This window comes from Neovison vison, chromosome 12 (genome assembly GCF_020171115.1).
Source record: "Neovison vison isolate M4711 chromosome 12, ASM_NN_V1, whole genome shotgun sequence".
NCBI lineage: Eukaryota > Metazoa > Chordata > Mammalia > Carnivora > Mustelidae > Neogale > Neogale vison.
This window is the reverse complement of record NC_058102.1, coordinates 120,604,139-120,624,129: the sequence shown is the minus strand read 5'-3', so window position 1 is coordinate 120,624,129 and position 19,991 is coordinate 120,604,139. Positions and strand designations below refer to the sequence as shown.

General features: G+C 44.0%; 1 protein-coding gene across 2 annotated transcripts; it reads left to right on the top strand.

The window, feature by feature from the left end:
* The first annotated feature begins 232 nt into the window (after positions 1-232).
* On the top strand, positions 233-19,305 carry LOC122892051 (phytanoyl-CoA dioxygenase, peroxisomal-like). Of its 2 annotated transcripts, XM_044228182.1 has the most exons (9): positions 233-516; positions 3,698-3,756; positions 5,721-5,831; positions 6,461-6,629; positions 10,103-10,184; positions 11,792-11,973; positions 14,389-14,538; positions 16,624-16,758; positions 18,993-19,305. In XM_044228182.1, the coding sequence occupies exons 1-9, from the start codon at positions 442-444 to the stop codon at positions 19,044-19,046; spliced, it is 1,017 nt and encodes a 338-aa protein (XP_044084117.1). In that variant the 5' UTR covers positions 233-441; the 3' UTR covers positions 19,047-19,305. The 2 variants fall into 2 exon arrangements, with proteins under 2 accessions (XP_044084117.1, XP_044084116.1); XM_044228181.1 differs by lacking the exons at positions 233-516; positions 3,698-3,756 and adding an exon at positions 1,263-1,332.
* Positions 19,306-19,991: the final 686 nt, after the last annotated feature.

The window sequence follows — 19,991 nt, the reverse complement described above, 5'->3', positions numbered from 1 at the left end:
TTCTAGTATTTCACACTGGATTCCCAATAAATTAAACGCACTTTCTGAACAGCACGTTACTTCCAGGACTGAACATCTGAAATGCTACTTTGGCAGCAGAGAGACCGACGCGTGGGATAACCTAGACTGACAGTTTGGGAAGGTTGGTCATGTTTGGCTCATTTCTCATTGGGCGACCTTCACCGGGTTGCTAAGCCCTTCAAAACCAGTTTCCCTGCTTTGTGTGGCAGGAGCTCTGTGATCCCGGAGGGGCTGGACGCGCGGACAGGAGGTCCGCTCGGGTCCGTAGCCCAGTGCGTGGACCCTGAGGCCCCGTGCATCCCCGCACAGGGCGGAATCCCCGGAGTTCCGAGGGCTCGGCCAGGCCGCTTCGGCTCGGTGCTCCTCCTGGCGCCCCGAGGGAAGACTGAGGCCCGGCTGACTCGTCTCCTCGCGGGAGCCATGAACCAGTCCCATGCAGGCACTCGCCTGCGCGTCGTGCTCGGACACCTCGGCCAGCGCTCGGCCGGCGTCGGCGTATCCTTTGGGGTGCGCGTGGCTCGGGCTGCAAGTGTGGTGGCCTCCAGGGCTCTTGGCACAGCCGCCCAGCGGACTCTGCCCCTTCCTGCGCGCCCGCGTCCCGGCGTTGGTGTCAGCTGTTCCGGGCGCCCGCGGGCGCAGAGGCAGGGGAGCCGGGGGCAGAAGCGTTCCCAGCGCGGGTAGCCCCGAGCTCCCAGCCGGGGGCCCGGCCTGCCCGCTCGCTCGGCGGCCGCGTGACGTGCCGGCCTCAGGGGCTGCTGTGGCGCCGCCCCAGGCTTCGCGGCCCTGCTAGGGCCTGTTTCCCTGCCTGGCCCGGGGAGAACGGAAGTTCTTCCTGAGGGCCTGCTCTCAGCTAGTGTGGCGTTCTCTGCACTTGGCCGCGCGTCCTCCGACGGCCCAGAGTCCGAGGCGCGCGAAGCCCAGTCCCCGTCGCTCGTAAACAGGAGCGCAGGGCTGCCTGGAGCACCGGGGGCGGGCGGGCCGGTGGACCCTCAGGCAGCAGCGCGCTGGGGCGGGGGGAGGGAGGGAGGCACCGGCCCGCACCCTCGGGCTCGTCTTTCCTTGAGGAGAGCTGTGCGAGCTGCTCCGCCAGGGCGTCCCTGAGCCCCGCAGGAGTGGATACGAGGTCTCCCGCTTGTTCTTTCGGAGTTACTCTCGGAGGCGATGTGTGCGCCACCCGTGTCGGATCCCGGAAAATGTCACTACGGGACACGGACGTCAGAATCTCTATGGAATTGTTTCTCCTGCTCCGATTCAGTGCTCTCTTTCAGGGGGTACTTTGGGGGCGAAGAGGACACTGCGTGGGATTTCCCCGTAAGTGATGGTGTTAGGCTGTGTTTTGCTGTGTGCAGGATCCTGAACTCCTTCCTAAAAATGCTTCTACGAATGTCTCTTTTTACTTTTATTTTACTTTTACTTCCAGCCACGATGTAGCAGAACCACTGTCCACCTAAAATGCCGTCGCAGATCAAGGCGATTATGTAATCTCATTTGACCAGTGAAAACACAGAAACCGAGGCCAGGAGATATTAAAACTTTTGACCAAAGACATTTAATTAACGAAACCAGGGGTTGACAAAGTGTGTTCCCAGGACCAGCAACAACTTCCCCTGGAAACTTGTTAGACATGCGGATTCCCAGGCTCATGTGGACTCCCCATACTGCGGAGTGGGGCCCAGCATCTGTTCTCACTTGTTTCTGATACATGCCCACCGGTGAGAGCCACCAACGTGTGGGGACTGGAGATAACTGGAACCAGAATGAAGGTTTCCAGGTCCAGTCTGTGACTACTATGAAAATTCTGGGGTGCCTGGGTAGCTCAGTCCCTGAGACCTCTTGATTCTGCTCAGCCCTTGATCTCAGGTTTGTGATTTCTAGCCCGGCATTGGGCTGCATGCTGGGCAGTGAGCCTACTTAAAAAAATAATAGTAATTAAAAAAATATATTTGGATCCTGTTGGTGCTTCTCTAATAGTCTTGAGGCTAGAGCTGCTTTTTCATCTGTGTTTCCTAGAAGAGCACTATTCTGTCAATCTTCTACCATGGTGGAGATGTTCTACACCAGCATTATCCAGATCCATTGCTAGGATCCCCATGTGGCCACTGAGCACTTGAAATATGGCTAGGGGCAGTTTTCCTTTTCATTCTCCTTTTTCTTTTCTTCTCACTCTCTCTTTTTAAAAAGATTCTACTTATTTATTTGACAGACATAGCTCCCAAGTAGGCAGGGAGGCAGGCAGAGAGAGAGAGGAGGAAGCAGGTTCTGTGCGGAGCAGAGAACCCTATACAGGGCTCGATCCCAGAACCCCCGGATCATGACTTGAGCTAAAGGCCGAGGCTTTAACCCACTGAGCCACCTGGGCGCCCCTTTATTCTCTTCGATTTAAATAGACAGACGAGGCCAGGGGCTCAGGTATTGGACAACTCTGCCGAAACAGTCAGTGAACATGCGTGTGGTTGGGGCTTAAAAACAATCCTGCAAATCACGTGGCCGTCTCTTCCCAGCCTTAACTGGTTCTAAAGAGATGTGGGTTCTGGCATAGGGCAGGGCTTTTAAAGCATAAAACACAATGCATCTTTAATGCAGAGATGCATCGAGAAAAAAACAAATATGACCTATAATTCCAACTCTCACGGATCATTATTCGTCCATGTTTTGGTCTGTTTCTTTTCTGTGCATTTACATAATTACAGCCATCCTGTATAGATAGCTTTTTGCACCTATTTTTATCCTGTTTACTAACATTATATACTAAGGACATGAAACATTTCCACATCATTGAAAAAACTCTCCGAGGAAAGCAGTCACCACCCCAGAACCCACAATGGAAGGAGAAGAATTGTGGACTGAAATATTGCCTTCTGGCCACCACATCTTGCTAGTAGCTGACAAAGGTCATTAGCTCTTTGCCTAGGAAAACAGAGGACAATACTGTTCCCAGTTACATAAAGACAAGACAAAAATAACATGTTTAAGAGTAATGACATTTTTACACCCACTCCTTAAGCTAAAGAAACAATGAAAAAATTAGAAGAGGCTAAGTAAATTTGCTGTCGTTCTCTGGATAGAAAACTAGAAGGAATTTCTAGCTGTATCTTAAGATAGTTAAAATTATACTAAAAATTATACTAAAAAGTTAAAATTATATAAACTATGTGACTCATACTTTAGAGCCTAGCCACTGTTTATTTAATAGAATTTTTTTTTTGAAGAGTAACAAGTCAAGCTGTTTGTTTCTTGTATTTCAGAATGGATTCCCACTAAATTCAATTTCTCTTTGGAAGAGCACATTTCTTCTTACTGCTATATTTGAACCTTACAATTTTTATTTGTTCGGCAGTTTTGTGGAAGGAATAGTATGTGGAAGAAACTAGTGGAAGCTATGAAGTAAAGAGTATGGGTCGAGTCTGGCCTGAGGCCTGCTGGATGATCTGGGACCCAGTTACTGAGCCCTGTGAGTCTCATTCTCCTGCTCTGGGCAGCAGGGATGGTGATAAAGGTCTTGGGACTTTTCCTCTGGGCTCTGTGAAATGAGACAATGTAAGCAACCGTGCGTGCCTGTCCGCAGCTATGTGTGTAACCCAGTCTTCCATGATGAGAGCTAATTCAGGGCAGACTGTTGTTTCTAGAAAGAGTTGACTCCTAAATTTCATTTTATTTGCCTTAATTCACTACCTAGGTAGCTCACTGCATTTCAGGAGCTGTTTCTCCTAACAGTTTCCATCCTCCACAATTCCAGTAAGTAGATTGAATTGTCATTAGTAACCATACAATGTGTATAAAGCATTTCCTAGGGGTAATTAAGATATAAAACACATCTCATGTTGTCTGGTGAAAATTCATTACACAGGGGCACCTGGGTGGCTACTGGGTTAAGCATCCAACTCTTGATTTTGGCTTAGGTCATGATCTCATGGGCTGTGGGATCGATCAGTCATGGGTCAGGCTCTGTGCTCAGCAGGAAATCTGCGTCACCCTCTCCTTCTGCTCCTGCCCCTGCCCTCTCTTTCTCTCCCTATCTCTACAGAGAATAAATAAATTCGTTTTTTTTTAAAGATTTTTTTTTATTATTTGACAGAGAGAGACACAGCCAGATAGGGAACACAAGCAGTGGAGGAGGGAGAAGCAGGCTTCCCACCAAGCAGGGAGCCCAATGCGGGGCTTGATCCCAGGACTCTGTATCGTTCCTGAGCCGAGGGAGACGCTTAACAACTGAGCCACCCAGACGCCCCGAATAAATAAATTCTTAAAAAAATTCATTATACAAATCATCTGGTGCCAGGACAAGTTCTAATTAGAACTCAAATTATGAAAATTTAAAGATGACAGTAATTTTATATGTATTTTAAAGTTCAGAAAGAGGAAAAATATCAGAGTTGTATAATCTGATTTTGTTCAAATTCAGACATGTTATACCTGATTTAAGTTAGCCTATGGCTTGTGGTCCTATTGCTCTATTAGCTAGCGTCTTTGGTTTATCTTAAATTACCTTTGTAGGGGAAGACATCGATCTCCATGGAGTATTCTCATAGAGCCCCATTTCCAATCTGGAAGAATGGACTGGGTGATCTGAGTTTGTGCATATGCTATGCACTTACTTGGATTTTATCACTTTGATTTCTTCTGAGAAGATATGATCTAGACAATTTAAAGTATAAAATGTATTGAATTTGTCTCCTACCTGAACAACCATACGTAGTCATTATCGAAGAAATTTGAAAGAGAAGAAGTGGAATTAAGAAAAATCATTCACAATTCCATTACATAGAAGCAATCACTTAAAAAATGTGTTTTTAAAATTTATTTGCATTTTTTTTTCAGGTACCTTTTTAAAGATCTTATTTATTTATTTGAGAGAGAGAGAGTGAGAAAGACTGGGCGTGAATGACAGATCAGGAGCAGGGGGAGGGGCAGAGGGAAAAGCAGATTCACTGATGAGTAGGGAGTCCGATGTGGGACTCGATCCCAAGACCCTGGGATCATGACCTGAGCCAAAGGAAGATGCTCGACCAGCTGAGCCACCCAGGTACCCTGTGTCTTGGTTTTACACAAATCTAAGTCTATTTTATTATAGTAAGTCTGTACATGCTATTTTATGTTCTTCATTTTCTTAGAAGATTTATTTATTTAAGAGAGAAAGTGCACACATTGCAAGTTGGGGGAGAGGCTGAGGGAGAGACTCTCAAGCAGTCTCCCCACGGAGCCCATAGACCATTTGGGGGCTCGATCTCAGACCTATGAGATCATGACCTGAGCTGAAATAACCAGTCCACGCTTAACTGACTGAGCCCCCCAGGGGCCCCAGCTCTTCATTTCTAAGGCCGGTGTCCTATCCCATTGAGCAGATATAATTCATTATTCTTCTATTTTTTGGTAACAGTAGTAGTTACCATTTTAGATTTAAACCTTTTAAAAAATGTTCAGATTAGGGGCCTGCCTGGCTCAGTGGGAAGAGCATGTGACTCTTGATCTCTGGTTTGGGAGTTCGAGCCCCACATTGGGTATAGAGATTACTTTAAAAAAAATAGATAAACCCTCCCCTCTAGACTTGTTTAAAAAGGAAATTTCAGATTATTTTCTTAGAGTAAATAAAAGTAGAAATGCTTGGTGGAAGAGTATGAACATTCCTCAGGCTCTTGATACATGTTGTTGGGCGGTGATTTTTCAGTTACACTTATTTGTAATTCCTTTTTCTCCTTTAGGTATACTCGGGATAATAATGTTCTAAGCCTAGAACAGAGGAAGTTTTATGAAGAAAATGGGTTTCTCATCATTAGAAATTTGGTGTCTGATGCTGATATTGAACGCTTTCGGTACAGTAACCCTTCGTTGTTGTACAAAACTATGTGTGTTTGCAGTGGGAATGTGAGTAACATTAGCGTCTGTGTTCAGGTATTTTTTGGTGATTGGCCCATTGGGAAGCGGTTAGGGACATGAGCTCAAGATCCGGACTGGCTGGCTTTCTTCTTAGCCAGACTACTTCCTGTTGTGTGTCCTGGAGCAACGTACTTTCTACTCCTCTGTTTTCACACCTGTACAATGGGGATGATAATATTATCTACACCCTAGTGTTGTTGTGAGGACTAGATAAGGTGAAGTACACACAGATGTCTTTGAACGGGGCCTGACCCAGGCTAAGCGTGAGAGAAGTTATTTGCCGTTATTACTCAGGTACACCACAGCACAGGTGGTTCCTCACTGTTCTGTTGGGCTAAGGAATAGGGGAGTCCCCGCAGTGAGCTCCGGCCTCACAGTGAGGAGACAGGGGCTGCTGCGCTGGTCATTTTCTCTCTCCATCCTCAGAACTACTCAGCCTGACCTGGAGGTCAGTCTGGTGCAGAGACACCCCCCTGCTCTATCTCTGAGACTCTTTCCACAGAACTGGCCAGACAGGTGCCTGGAGCCTGCAGTCATGACATCATCTGCCAATTTAATTTTCTAGGAACGAGTTTGAAAGAATCTGCAAAGGGGAGGTGAAACCACAGGGAATGATGATAATGAGAGATGTAAGCATTGCAAAATCAGAATTTATTCCAAGTGAAAAGATGGTTTCAAAGATCCAAGTTTTCCAAGAAGATGAGGAACTCTTCAGATACTGCACTCTCCCTGAGGTTCGAGAACTTTCCTGCGTATTCTTTTTCTTTAAGTGAATAACGCATCTGCATGCTTGCCTGTAGAATTGCTTACACTTTATCTGGCCCCTCTGTTTTGTGGCTGGTGAGCAGTGGTTCTCAAATGGAGGTGGACATTTGGTGGTGCCTGGAGCTGTGTTGGCTTGGCACATGGTGGGGACCGTGTGCTTCTGTCAGGGTAGAGGTGGGCATGGTAGGTGGGTGAGCTGCTAATGGAGCCCAGAGATCCTACCATGTGCAGAATAGTCCCTCCCCCAAATGATGACTTATCGAGCTCCAACTGTCAGTCGTGGGCAGATGGAGAACCCTCTTCTGGAGTCTGGTCATCATTCTTGGTTGCGAAGGGCAGGAATTCTGCCTTAGAGACGGAGCCTCTCTCACTGTGGATATGGGCACTGTGGAGGGACACTGCAGATTCTACTCACTGGACATCCATTTATTGTTTCTTTTTGTCTAATGAACTGGTCAGTAGAGGTTTAAGTTTGTGTTCAGATTTAAACTCATTTTTTAAAAAATCAATATTTTTTAAGAGTAGTTCAGGTTTACAAAGATATCCACATAGTAGTACAGAAGGGTATAAGATGAAAAGGAAAGTCTCCCACCCTCCAGCCCCACTCACAGTAAGCTTTCTGGTGTCTTCAACTAGAAGTCTCTCATGGCTATGCGGGTGCATCTGTCTACCCCCACCTTTTGTGTCACATGGGAACATACTGGTTGTCCACTTTACAAGTGTAGTTTGTACACTTATAGTAGATCTTACACATCCTTCTATATCACTTATACATTCATCTATATTATACTTTTAAATTATTGTGTAACATCCCATTGCATAAATGTATCACAGTTTATGAACGATTTATTTAGAATGGTTTTAAAGGACACATTGCATATAGTACATACTGGAAATTATAACCCCAAGTGCTATTAGAGTATTTGCCCAATGGGGGCACCTGGCTGGCTCCACTGGTAGAGCAGGCTACTTTTTTTTCTTTAAGATGTATGCGTTAATTTTAGAGGGGAGGGGTGGGTGGAGGGGGAGGGTCAGAGGCAGAGGGAGAGAAAAATCTCAAGCAGACTCCCTGCTGAGCACAGAACCTGACATAGGGTGGATCTCTGGACCCTGGTATTATGACCTGAGCTGAAACCAAGACTCAGTTGCTTAACCGACTGAGCCTCCCAAGTGGCCCAAGCATGTGGTCTTGGGTTGTGAGTTCGAACCCCAGGCTGGTTGTGGAGGTTAATTATAATTTAAAAATTTTTTTTCAAAAAAATGGGACAACTGGGTGGCTTAGTTGGTTAAGCATCTGCCTTGGGCTCAGGTCAGGATCCCTGGGTCCTGGGATGGAGTCCTACATCAGGCTCCTTGCTCAGTAGGAAGCCCTTTTCTCCCTCGACTTACTGCTTTCTTTCTTGCTCTGGGAAATAATATGACAAATAAATAAAATCTTAAAAAAAACATTTAAAATAATTTTAAAAATAAAGAAAATTTGCCTTATAAAAAACACTGTGTACAGGTAAGCCAGCTATGAAGTCCAGACCCTTGGCTGGGGGACAGGCGGGGATATGACTTCCCAGCCTCAAGTCCTGCTATGGAAATGGAAGTTGTGTGCATCCACCAAAGAGGAAAATCTTGACGTTAGAGGCAGCACAGGGTAGAGTTAGTACGGCCGGGACATCCAGGTTTCCCACCGCTCTAAAATCTGAACCATGCACTTGCTGGTTCATGCAATGATTTTTAGGAGGTGGGTCCCGATTTTAGTAGTTAGGCATTTATTTTAATGTGTATTGGAAAAAATAACCAGCACATCCAACCTAGGACCTCAGGAATATTATTAATCAGGATAAGACGTAAGTTAATTTGGATAAATTGTTGGCTAACTATATTGGGCACCTCTGTAAAGTATGATAGAAATGGTAAAATGGCTCTTGAGGGTCACTGAGGTTTAGAAAATACTGGTCAGAGGCACCTGGCTGGCTTAGTTGAGAGACCATGAAATCCTTGATCTCAAGGTCCTGAGTTCGAGCATCATTGTTTTATTAGGGATTATTTAAAAAAGAGAGAAAGAAAATACTGGCCTAAGGAAATTGCAAAAGTTGACACGCATTATAAACAAACAAGTAGGATTTCTAGGATTTTGGTTTCATTTCAAGCATTTCCTGCTCAAGTTGCCAATATTCCTTCTACACAGGATCAAACAATGAGAAAGCAGTAGAGAATGCTTCATTTTTTGGAGTCAGACAGAATCGAAGATTCAATACCATCTTTTTCATTGAATTGGCTCCGCAAACAAGGGCAGTTTATTATCTTTGGGCTTATTTGTGTGGGTGTTCACTTTAAAGGATTATTCATCCATGGGGGCATTACTTTTCAGGGAACGCTGTGTGGGTTTAGGTGGGCTGATGCATAAAGCCCCCTGCAGGTAGTCGGCATACACCGCCGACTCCTTTCTGCATGTACCCCTCCCTCGGTGGGTTAGAGGTAAAAAGGTAGCACCCCAGTTGCTCTTCTCTTTTCCTCTGGGCTATGCATGGCTGTTGCACATTGGGGCCTCTCATGGTCCCTTGTTTTTTTCTTAAGTAGGCTCTATGCTCACTGTGGGGCTTGAACTCACAAACCCCAGCTCAAGAGTTGCATGCTCTACCTACTGAGCCAGCAGGGCGCCCCTCATGGTCCCTCCTTATGAAGAATCTTAGTGGGGGCAGAGAGAAAGCTTCCTGCTCACTGGGCAACTAAGGACAGTTCCAGTTGAAAGAAGGTTTATCGCTGCCCTTCCCAGTTGATTTCTCAGAGAAACACATGCTTCTCTCTTTTTTTATTTTTTAGATTTTTAAAAATTTATTTATTTATTTATTTGACAGACAGAGATGACAAGTAGGCAGAGAGGCAGGCAGCGAGAGGAAGAGAAGCAGGCTTCCTGCTGAGAAGTGAGCTGGATGTGGGGCTTGATCCCAGGACCCTGGGATCATGACCTGAACTGAAGGCAGAGGCTTTAACCCACTGAGCCACCCAGGCGCCCCCACCTGCCTCCCTTGTAGAAAAAGTGGTTAGGGTTCCAACTGCCTGGAAAAGCCTGTTTAATTCAGAGTCTTGCAGACATACCGTTGCAACTTTTTCATGCTTTCAAGCTTTGTTTGCAATGTTGTAAAATACTAAGTGGTTTTTAAATATATATATATATGTTTATTTGTTTGTTTGAAGGGCAGGGGCAGAGGGAGAGCATCTCAGGTCGACTCCCCACTGAACAAAGGGCCCAGTGCAGGGCTTGATCCTGTGACTGTGCAATCATGACCTGAGCAGAAATCAAGAGTTGGAAGCTTCACTGACTGAGCGAGCCAGGTGCTCCTACCAAGTTTTGAATGAAAGCATCTTGGCTCTTGTACAGATAATTGTACTTTGTGCCGCTTTTGTGCATTGGATTTTTCGTCAAACTTTTTTTCATCTTTTCCCTTAGATTCTGAAATATGTGGAGTGCTTCACTGGACCGGATATTATGGCCATCCATACAATGCTGATAAACAAACCTCCAGATTCTGGTAAAAAGTTATTATTTGTTATGGAGAAACCCTCGTCCCCAAAGAAATAAAAGAGGAAAAGAGAGAGTTTAAGGTGTTCTAAATCTAGCTGTGTGTGTAACTGCTTAATTCGGATAACTAAATATATTTGTCCTTTTACTTGTCTTAAAATAGCAAATATCATAACAATAGTGAGGTAGAATAGCAATTTGAGATGTTAACTGTAGGGTTATTGTTGGGTTTCTGGAAGACTGACTGGCTTGCTGCTCAAAAGTTTGGTTTAATAAACATGACTGTTCATATACTGTAGGCTCCTATTATTATAATTCTCAACCCTAAGCTTTGTTAACTATTTTACCAATGATGGTGTGAATTCTGTTTTCCTGATTGAAGATATTATTATTATCAAAATTAAGGCTTTCTTATAAATCACATTCATCACTTGACTTAAAATGTCTTGTGATTGCTAAAATGTAGCTCCTAAGATCTCACTACCAGAGAAACTGATTCTGAAGCGAAAACCCAGGAATCTGCACTAAAATAAAATTTTAAGTAGGCACCATGCCCAGCGTGGAGCCCAGCCCGGGACTTGAACTCATAACCCTGAGATCAAGACCTGAGTTGAAATTAAGAGATGCTTGCTTAACTGACTGAGCTACCCAGGCACCCCCAAGACTCTGCATTTTTAAAGCCAACAGCTCTTGGTCCATGCTGAGAAATTCTACTCTACTAGCAGTAATAAATTGGTCCTTCAGAATTCTTTATTGTTTTCCACTTTTGAGGCCAGGAGAGTTTTATGTGACTAGCCTGTAGTGTAGCACCATGAAACCTCTCCTACCCTGGATGTCTTGCTTAGAGACATTGGGGTTGGGCGTAGGGGAACAGTACCAAGTTCAGAGTGCAAAACAGGGAACCACGTAAATGTGGTTCTGTGATCTCTGATTCTACATAGTGACTGTTCACCAAGTGCTCTTAGTTCTGTGAATAACTTCTTGGAAGCCTTTTATTAATTTAGTTACTCGATAGTGTTTGTATCAGCCACTTAGAGGGCTAACAGGGAACTTCAAATTTGGTTACTCTCTTCAGTTGACCAAACTTTTCTTTGAGTGCTAGGCTTTATACCCAAACCAGAGTTACTAAGGAATAAAGCACAATAGACATCATAACATGTTATGAGTTGCTAGAGAATGGTGTGAATCCCTGGCTCACAGAAACCCAGAAAAAAAGTGTAGGATCTGGAGTCACCCTGTCGATTTGATATTCCAATTTGGTGCTTATCTCTCCAGGCTGATTGTCTGTAGTGTGGTTTCACTTCTTTGGGTTTTGAAGGGATAGACACCGATCTGGTTTTCAGGCAGAGGAGATGAATTCTGAGGTTCAAGTGTGGTTTATTTATTTATTTTTAAAGATTTTATTTATTTATTTATTTGACAGAGAGAAATCACAAGTAGGCAGAGAGGCAGGCAGAGAGAGAGAGGGAAGCAAGCTCCCTGCTGAGCAGAGAGCCCGATGCGGGACTCAATCCCAGGACCCTGAGATCATGACGTGAGCCGAAGACAGCGGCTTAATCCACTGAGCCACCCAGGCGCCCCGGTTCAAGTGTGGTTTAACAGCAGGTTCTGTTTCAGGCAAGAAGACATCCCGCCACCCCTTGCACCAGGATCTGCACTATTTCCCCATCAGGCCCAGCAATAACATAGTTGGTGCTTGGACAGCCATGGAGCACATCGACCGGAACAATGGCTGCCTGTGTGTGCTCCCGGGCAGTCACAAAGGCGACCTGAAGCCACATGCTTATCCCAAGTGGGAGGTATAAATCCCTTCCTTCCTTCCTTTTCTTTTTCATTCCTTCCTTCCTTCCTTCCGTCACTTCCTTCCTCCCTCCTAGGATTTTATTCATTTATTTATTTGAGTCAAACACAGAGAGAGACAGGGATAAAGGGAAACAACTCGTGATATTTGCTCGTGATACTTGTGAGAGGTGGCGTGGGCCGAGAGAGGTAGAGGGGGAGGAACACGGACATGTAGACTCTGGTGAGCACTAGCTCAACATGCAGCTTGATTTTGTGACCCTGAGATCATAAGCTGATCCCAAAATCCAGAGTCTGATACCTGACTCCCTGAGCCACCAATGTGCCCCTAGAAGATAAATCTTAACCAGAATATTTATTGTTCTGATTTTATTTTTATTTATTTATTTTTGAAGAATTTATTTATTTATTTGACACAGAGAGAGATGTTACAAGTAGGCAGAGAGGCAAGCAGAGGGAGAGGGGGAAGCTGGCTACCCACTGAGCAGAGAGCAGAATGCAGGGCTTGATCCTAGGACCCTGAGACCATGACCTGAGCTAAAGGCAGAGGCTTAAACCACTGAGCCACCCACGCGCCCTTTTGTTTTAATTTTAGATCTGATTCCATGCAGAACTTTAACAATGAGAAGGAATTTCCTTTCTTAGCAAAACATTGTTTCCAGTTTTGCAGCCAGGATCAGGGAAAATTCAAAGATGTCAGGTAGAATAATCATTTTTCTATCAACAAGTTTTGGAAAGCTGACCAGTGTGGGGAACTGTGTAGAATCTAAAATCATCAAGCTTCATTGCAGAGGTCAGATTAAACACCCACAACACCAGACACATGTATCAGCTGCCAAGTAATTCTTACCCACTGATTGCTAGATCTCAGTATAAAGACGAGGGAGGAATCATCTCCTTCCTGTTAGAGAGACCAGCGAAGGCTCTGGGGAAGGAAGAGTAGTATTCCACTGCCTGCCGGTTGCATGGTTTATGGATTGAACTATTGAATGCTTTTTTTTTTCAATTTATTTATTTTCAGAAAAACATTATTCATTATTTTTTCACCACACCCAGTGCTCCATGCAAGCCGTGCCCTTTATAATACTTTTAAGCCCACGAATGGTGTAAGATCAAATCGGCTCTTCCAGAATATAATCCTGAGACCTAGAGCAGGAGATACTGGAGGTGTGGAGTCCAGAGGCAGAGAAACCAGAGAGGAGACTATGCGTGTTGTAGGCCTCAGACAATAAATTCTGAAAACCCCAGAAAATCATGTGTTGTTCAGGTGGGAAGAATGCATGTGGGGTTTTTTTTTGTAGGAAGTAAAGAATATGGCTTTTAGGACTTGTCTCAATTAGTTAAACTGAATTCTTACACTAAGGATTAGTGCCATGTGAAAATCTTTGAGTCTGGATTCTGATATAAAATCTGAAATTGTGACATTCATAAACTGTTGAGGTTTATGGAAAAACTGAGTTGAGGTTTAGGGAAAATTTGTTGCAGGCAACAGAAGTGGGCTGCAGCTGACATAAGCCAAAGGGTGTGTTTGGAGGGTCACAGCACATGCTGATTCGATGGAAAGGCTGGCTGGCTCTGGTAAGCAGGAAAGTGGGAGTGTGTCAGTGGGAAGTCAGGATGGGGCACCTGGTGGGGGTAGTTGAACCTTGACCATGACCAATGCCTTTGATCAATCCTCTGTTCACATACAAAGTGATGACAGTGGGAGGTCAGATTGACTGCATAGGTTACATGTGCACCTAGCCAGGAGAGAAGTGCACTGGATGAAAGGCCCAACACAGTCCAGCAGGGAAGAATCCTTCCCCCAGAAGAATGTGAGACAGTCTTATGAAGGGGACTGGGATACTGTGCTCCCCCCATAACCATTACTTAAAGCAATAGCTAACATTGGAAGTAGTTCTAAAAAAGCACAGTGTTCTAATTTACTATTCTTTCTTTACTCTGGTTGTGACATGAGTGCTTTCTGAGCTGAGGAAACTTGAACATTTTCTCTCTTCTGGCTTGAGAAAACAGTTTGCTTCCCAGAGGTACCCCTGAATAATAGAAGAATGATTTAGGCAAAGTTATGGGGGAGAAGAATATCATGTGGGGAAAGTGTGATTACAGATTCATGCTGGAAAGGGGATCTCCCATGTTAACTTCAAAATGCAAAGTTGGTCTAGATCTTCATTTATAATTCGGTAATGAAGGATAAGTGGAAATTTCATATTCTTCATCTGGGCCCCCAAATCCAGGATTTTTACAACCAGATGTCTGAGAAGTTTTTGTATATTTACAGTTGCTTTGAAGAATCTTTTTATGTCTTTCTCTTGGCAGAACTTAGGAAACCTTTGCTTTTCCTAATGAGCCATTGACAAAATTCTTAATCATTGGGTTCCTCAAATATAGTCTTGTTTCTCTCTTATGTGTTCTAGGGAGGAGTTAACATAATGTTCTACGGGATTCAGGACTATGATAAAAACTGCCCCCGAGTGCATCTTGTGATGGAGAAGGGAGACACTGTTTTCTTTCATCCTTTGCTCATCCATGGATCTGGTTGGAACAGAACTCAAGGATACCGGAAGGTATGCATTCCCATCACTGTACTTTCCAAAGATGAATATATTAGAATCAAAAATGTCAAGATACGTGAAACTATGAGATTTGTGACACTGAACTAAACTGGCGTTTAGTCTGGTTTATTTACCAGGAAATCTATTTGCTACCTCATGCTTTTAGGTTCATATCAGTAAGAAGCCAGGTGACCTCAGGATCTTAATCCTGCTGATAATGAATTATGAACATTCATAGAATTGCTTCAGAAGAAGAACATACTTGGGATCCATAGCCTGTGCTTTTGGAAACAATGGCTGGCGTATAAAAATCATAAAATCTGGAATGTATATAGCTCATAGTAACCACATAAGAGGAAGGTTTATAAGAGCCTTGTTGTTTGGAAAATCATTTTTGAAGGGCAGGGGGTAGGGTGGGGGGACGGGTGAGCCTGGTGATGGGTAATAAGGAGGGCACAGATTGCCTGGAGCACTGGGTGTTATACGCAAACAACGAATCATGGAACACTACATCAAAGACTAAGATGTACTCTATGACAACTAACATAACAATAAAAAAAGAAAAAGAAAAGAAAAAATATCCATCATTGCACAATGCCAGCATTTGAAATAAAGACTAGATTGGACTCTCTACCAGCATGGCCCTCAGAGGTGTGCAAGCAGGGAGGTATAGGGACAGTGATATAAATAATATGATTGTTCCTGAGTTTCACTAATTTTGGCCTTTTTTTAAAAAAAGATTTTATTCATGACAGAGAGAGATAACGAGAGAGGGAACACAAGCAAGGGGATAGCTGGAGAGGGAGAAGCAGGCTCCCCATTGAGCAGGGAGCCCGATATGTGGCTCAATTCCAGGACCCTGGGATCATGACCTAAGCTGAAGGCAGACACTTAACCAACTGAGCTGCCCAGGTGCCCCTAATTTGGGCCTTTTATCATGTATCCTTAGCCCCAAAATTTAACTTGGAATGAAAAATGGAAATTTATGTGTATGTGTGTGTATTAAAAAGGGAAGCCGAAACAATAATCTGAGAGTTTACATGAGTCAGAAAGTTATAACACGTGCTACATGAACAGGATCACAAACTGAGATAGGATAACTACATATTGAAGATTCCATGTTAAAAAGTTGAGTATGAAATGATTACTGTATGAAAATAAAAGTTATATAATGTTAAACACCCCAAGTATTATGAACGCTAATACCCCAACTTTGCCATATTTCAATAGTGTTTCAGCTAGTTAAATGTTTGGGAAAGTATGAACCCTTAAAAAAGAAAACCACAAAAACACATGTACATGGGTGTGCCCTTTTCCTCTTTGGCCTCAGGTGTCACTCCTCCTTGGCATGGTCTGGGGGCTTCTGTGGGAAATGGAGTTTGTGACTCCACTGCATAGAAATTCGATGTTCTGGGCAAAGCAGGCAGTCCCTTCAGTAGGCAGTCGCCTCAAGAGAACTAACCTGAAACTAGGAAAGTGAGTTTTAAGTTTAGATTAGCTTATAACTTTTTCAAGAATGGAGAGAACCAAGTAACCTCCATCTTACCTTCAGACAGAAAGAAGATGGGGATCATATGTGATGCTATTGGACTCAAAGCGTCCATTTTATTTCAAAGGGGTGGTGTGTATATTATTGTCCTTTGCAAGGTATTTTGTGGGTTATTGTTTGTTTTCATGATCCGTAGCCATTGAAATGACAACTCACCAGAAACTCAACTGAGTAACTAACTTCCCTAAGAAAATGGTGAAGAACCCTAGAACACATTCCTGTTTAGGACTTGAGGACATCCACACAGTAGAAAGATCACATGTTGAAAAGTTAAAGTCCTCTTACTCATGTCATTATGTTCCCCGCCCTTTTTCAAAACAAGTTCGCAGGAAGCTAAAAACCTCTTGTATTTCTCAGTCAGACTTAAACTGTACCTGGGGAAAAAGAGATACTGAACCCTGAAGAGATTAACACAGGACATCATGGAACATTCTAGAAATCAAATGCTGAGTGAAATAGCTGACTTTCTCAAAGAAGTCTCCCAATTCGGTAGCTGGTGTTAATGGAATGGGTTTTTTCCCCAGTATTAACCCTGTCACTCTGCATAGGCAATTTCCTGCCATTTCGCCGGGGCAGACTGCCACTACATTGATGTGAAAGGCACCAGTCAAGAAATCACTGAGAGGGATTTTTCACCAATAGGAAAAAAATTATATGGAATTCCAGATGACACCAGACTTCAGGTATGCTTTTCTGAGATGATAGGTTAAGACTTTTTTGTCTTCTTTTCTTCAGATGCTTAACAACTCTCATACCTGTTGTAATTTAGAAGTATAACGTGCTTTGTTCAGAGCGCCTTGCAGAAGCATTGTTGAGACCCACTAAGAATTATAGTGGAATTTTACCTTGTACGCGCTTCCCCAGCTGGGGCATCTGAGCACCCCGTTGCTTTTTTATGTCTTTGGCCACCCTGTGGTATGCAGGCTATTCTGTTCCAGGATGGACAGGTAGAAACAGAAAACAGATCTGGAGAAGAGCAAATGAAGGACGAAGGCTACCTTCTTGAATGCACAGAAGGAAAGTCAGAGGCTTGGGCTCTCACCCATAGGCTTCCTTTATTTGTATAGAACAGAATATTGACGTATCTACAAATCCAAGGAGCCTCCCAGAAAGCCATTCCTAAGCAGGTTTTGTTTGGGTCAGTTGGCATCTGGAGTTTCATGGAGCAGACTTCAGAAACCACTGATGCTTATCCGTGGGGGATAGAGACATTATTTCATAGACTTTCTACTTAATACACATCACTTGTAAATTCTTTGTAACTAGAACATTCAAAGCTGATGATGATGGTCACCAGACAAACTGTAGTCAACACAAAAATAAACACACTTTCTTTGTAAATGAAGTCCATTTTAGCCGCTGAACCAAGAGGCTGATCTCATGTTTTAATTTGCATTCATCATAAATGCATGCATTTCCTATGGGGGAGACCCCCAAGGAGACCAAGCGTCATGATAACTCTGGGCCTTCCAGTACTCTGAAGAGTACCATACACCAGCACTAAGCTACCGTGCCATTAGGAGTCATCTTCTGAAACTCCTTCCCAGCTTAAAATCTGACTTCTCCCTTGCCCCTTCTCCCTTTAGCATCTATGACTCTATCTCACATCTGCAAAGGCTCTCATTTCACACCGTAGATGGTAGACCCTCTGTCCTCCTCCCTTGGTCCAGTGCTTAAAGTGCATCATATTTTGTCAAGTGGGGCTTCCGTGCAACACTCTGAATTTTAAAGCAGAAAAAAATGCATATATTATGTTTGTGGTTTGTCAGGTTGTAGTAAGTGATTGCCTTCTGTATTTATTTCATTTATTTGAGAGAGAGAGAGCGCAGGAAGGGCGGCAGGTAGGCAAAGGGAGAGGGAGAAGCAGACTCCCTGCTGAGTGGGGAGCTTACTGAGGGGCTGGATCCCAGAACCTTGAGATCATGACCTGAGCCAAAGACTGATGCTTAATGGACTGAGCCACCCAAGTGCCCCGCCTGTACTTATTTGAAAATGTTAGTCTTGCAGATATAGTTCCTCAGCTTTACTTAGAATAATGATATTAATTTCTGCTACATAGTTCTTTGTGAGTTATAAGAGCTCTTTCATATTTCTAGTCTTACTTTCTTCACAAACCCCGTGGATCAGTCATTCTCATCTTTTTTTTTTAAGATCTCTTTATTTATTTGAGCGAGAGAGAGTGCACACAAGCAGGGGGGGGAGAGAGGAGGGAAAGGGAGGGAATCTCCAGCAGACTCCTCACTGAGGGAAGAGCCTGAGACAGGGCTCGAACCCAGCACCCTGAGATCATGACCTGAGTCGGACACTTAACTGACTGAGCCACCCAGGAACCCCTCACTCCGTGCACTTAGGGAGAAACTGAAAAGTCCAAGAGGTTGGCCTGAGTGATGTAAGTGACAGAGGTACATTTTGGAGTCAGGTCCAATTCCCGAACTGTTTTTTCCACCTGACCTAGCTGTTTGCTCAAACATAAACAAGAAAAAAAAAGTCTGAATTGTTTTATTAAGAACAAAGGAAAAAGAAATCCCAAATCAAGCCATAACTCATGGCATCACTTGCATGTAGGAGCAGATCACTGTAAATGAGGCAGTGTCTAAAGGAACGCAGGACAAGGGGCAGTGTGGACTGTTGTGACCAAACACTGTGTTCAGCCTGCTGAAGACACCTGTGGTCAACAGCAGCACCAAATAACACAGGCTGACCTTCTGGGGACTTTGCTCTCTTAGTTTGGTCAACACTATTCTAGATGTGGGCAAGTACATTATTTGGAGTCTTAGAATAAGGTTTATTTACCAGTTGATAGGACTACTGTGCCGTTTTTCCATTTAACTGTCAGTGGATGCTAGAAATCTACTTCGTCTCATGCTGAACAGATCCCTGTGTTCCATCAACTGACTGTGCTTGGTTTTATTTCCAGGATGTGCTTAGATTTCGAGTGCGGCTGGTGAAAGGAAAGAGGATCAACTTATGAGGTAGCCATCGGCTTGAGCTCTTCGAGAGAAAACAGAGCAAATCAAGGTGCCTAGGGAAAATGTTTTTTAACAAGCTATCCTGATCTTTTCTATCACTTGTTCTCCAAATCATGACAGGATAAGGTACTTGCTGGTATGTGGTTAGTTCTGTGTGCAGACCTGTTGCTTTCATGGAGGAAGATATCTTACAGTGGCTGATTACTGTTTTCAGGAATACTGGGGGTTGCAGCTAATAAATGTGTTTCCTGTCTAATTTAAGTGTGTTCAATCAGTTTCTTGATTCAGTTAGCTCTTTGCCCAAGCAGAAAGGTATCCTTTGAAACTCAGGGTACGTGGACTCTTGCATCCCTCTTCTGGAAAACCCACCACCCCCTGACTTCATGGCACAAGAGATTTATCAGATCTAGAGCACCATCTAACACAGGCACGTGTAATGAAGGGCATTGTGGAGTAGAAATAAGGGGGATGCTTGTGCTCTGACACAGGATTTCTTGCATGACTTCTCCAACCCAGGCAGCCTCCTTAAAAAAAAAAAAAAGACTGGATCTTTCCAAGTTGTTTTTCTCTGTTCCTGAAGAAGGAAGACTAAGGTGGCTTCATCTGCTATTTTTTATTGGGCAAGGCAGCGGAAAACCCTCCACATTTATGAACGATACCTAAACTCTTTCAAACTACAGGGACAGTTTTAGATAGTTTAGGTTTCTAGTGGGCATGAACTGGCAGAATTTATTTTATTTTGAAGATTTGATTTTTTTTTTTTTGAGAGCGACCTACACACACACATGCACGCGCACGCACGTGCACGCATGAGCAGTAGGGAGGGGCGGAGGGAGTGGCAGAGAGCCCCCTGAGCAGGGAGCTCCACAAGGGGCTCAATCCCAGGACCCAGTGATCAAGACCTGAGCCTAAGGCACAGGCTTAATCCACTGAGCCACCCTGAGGCC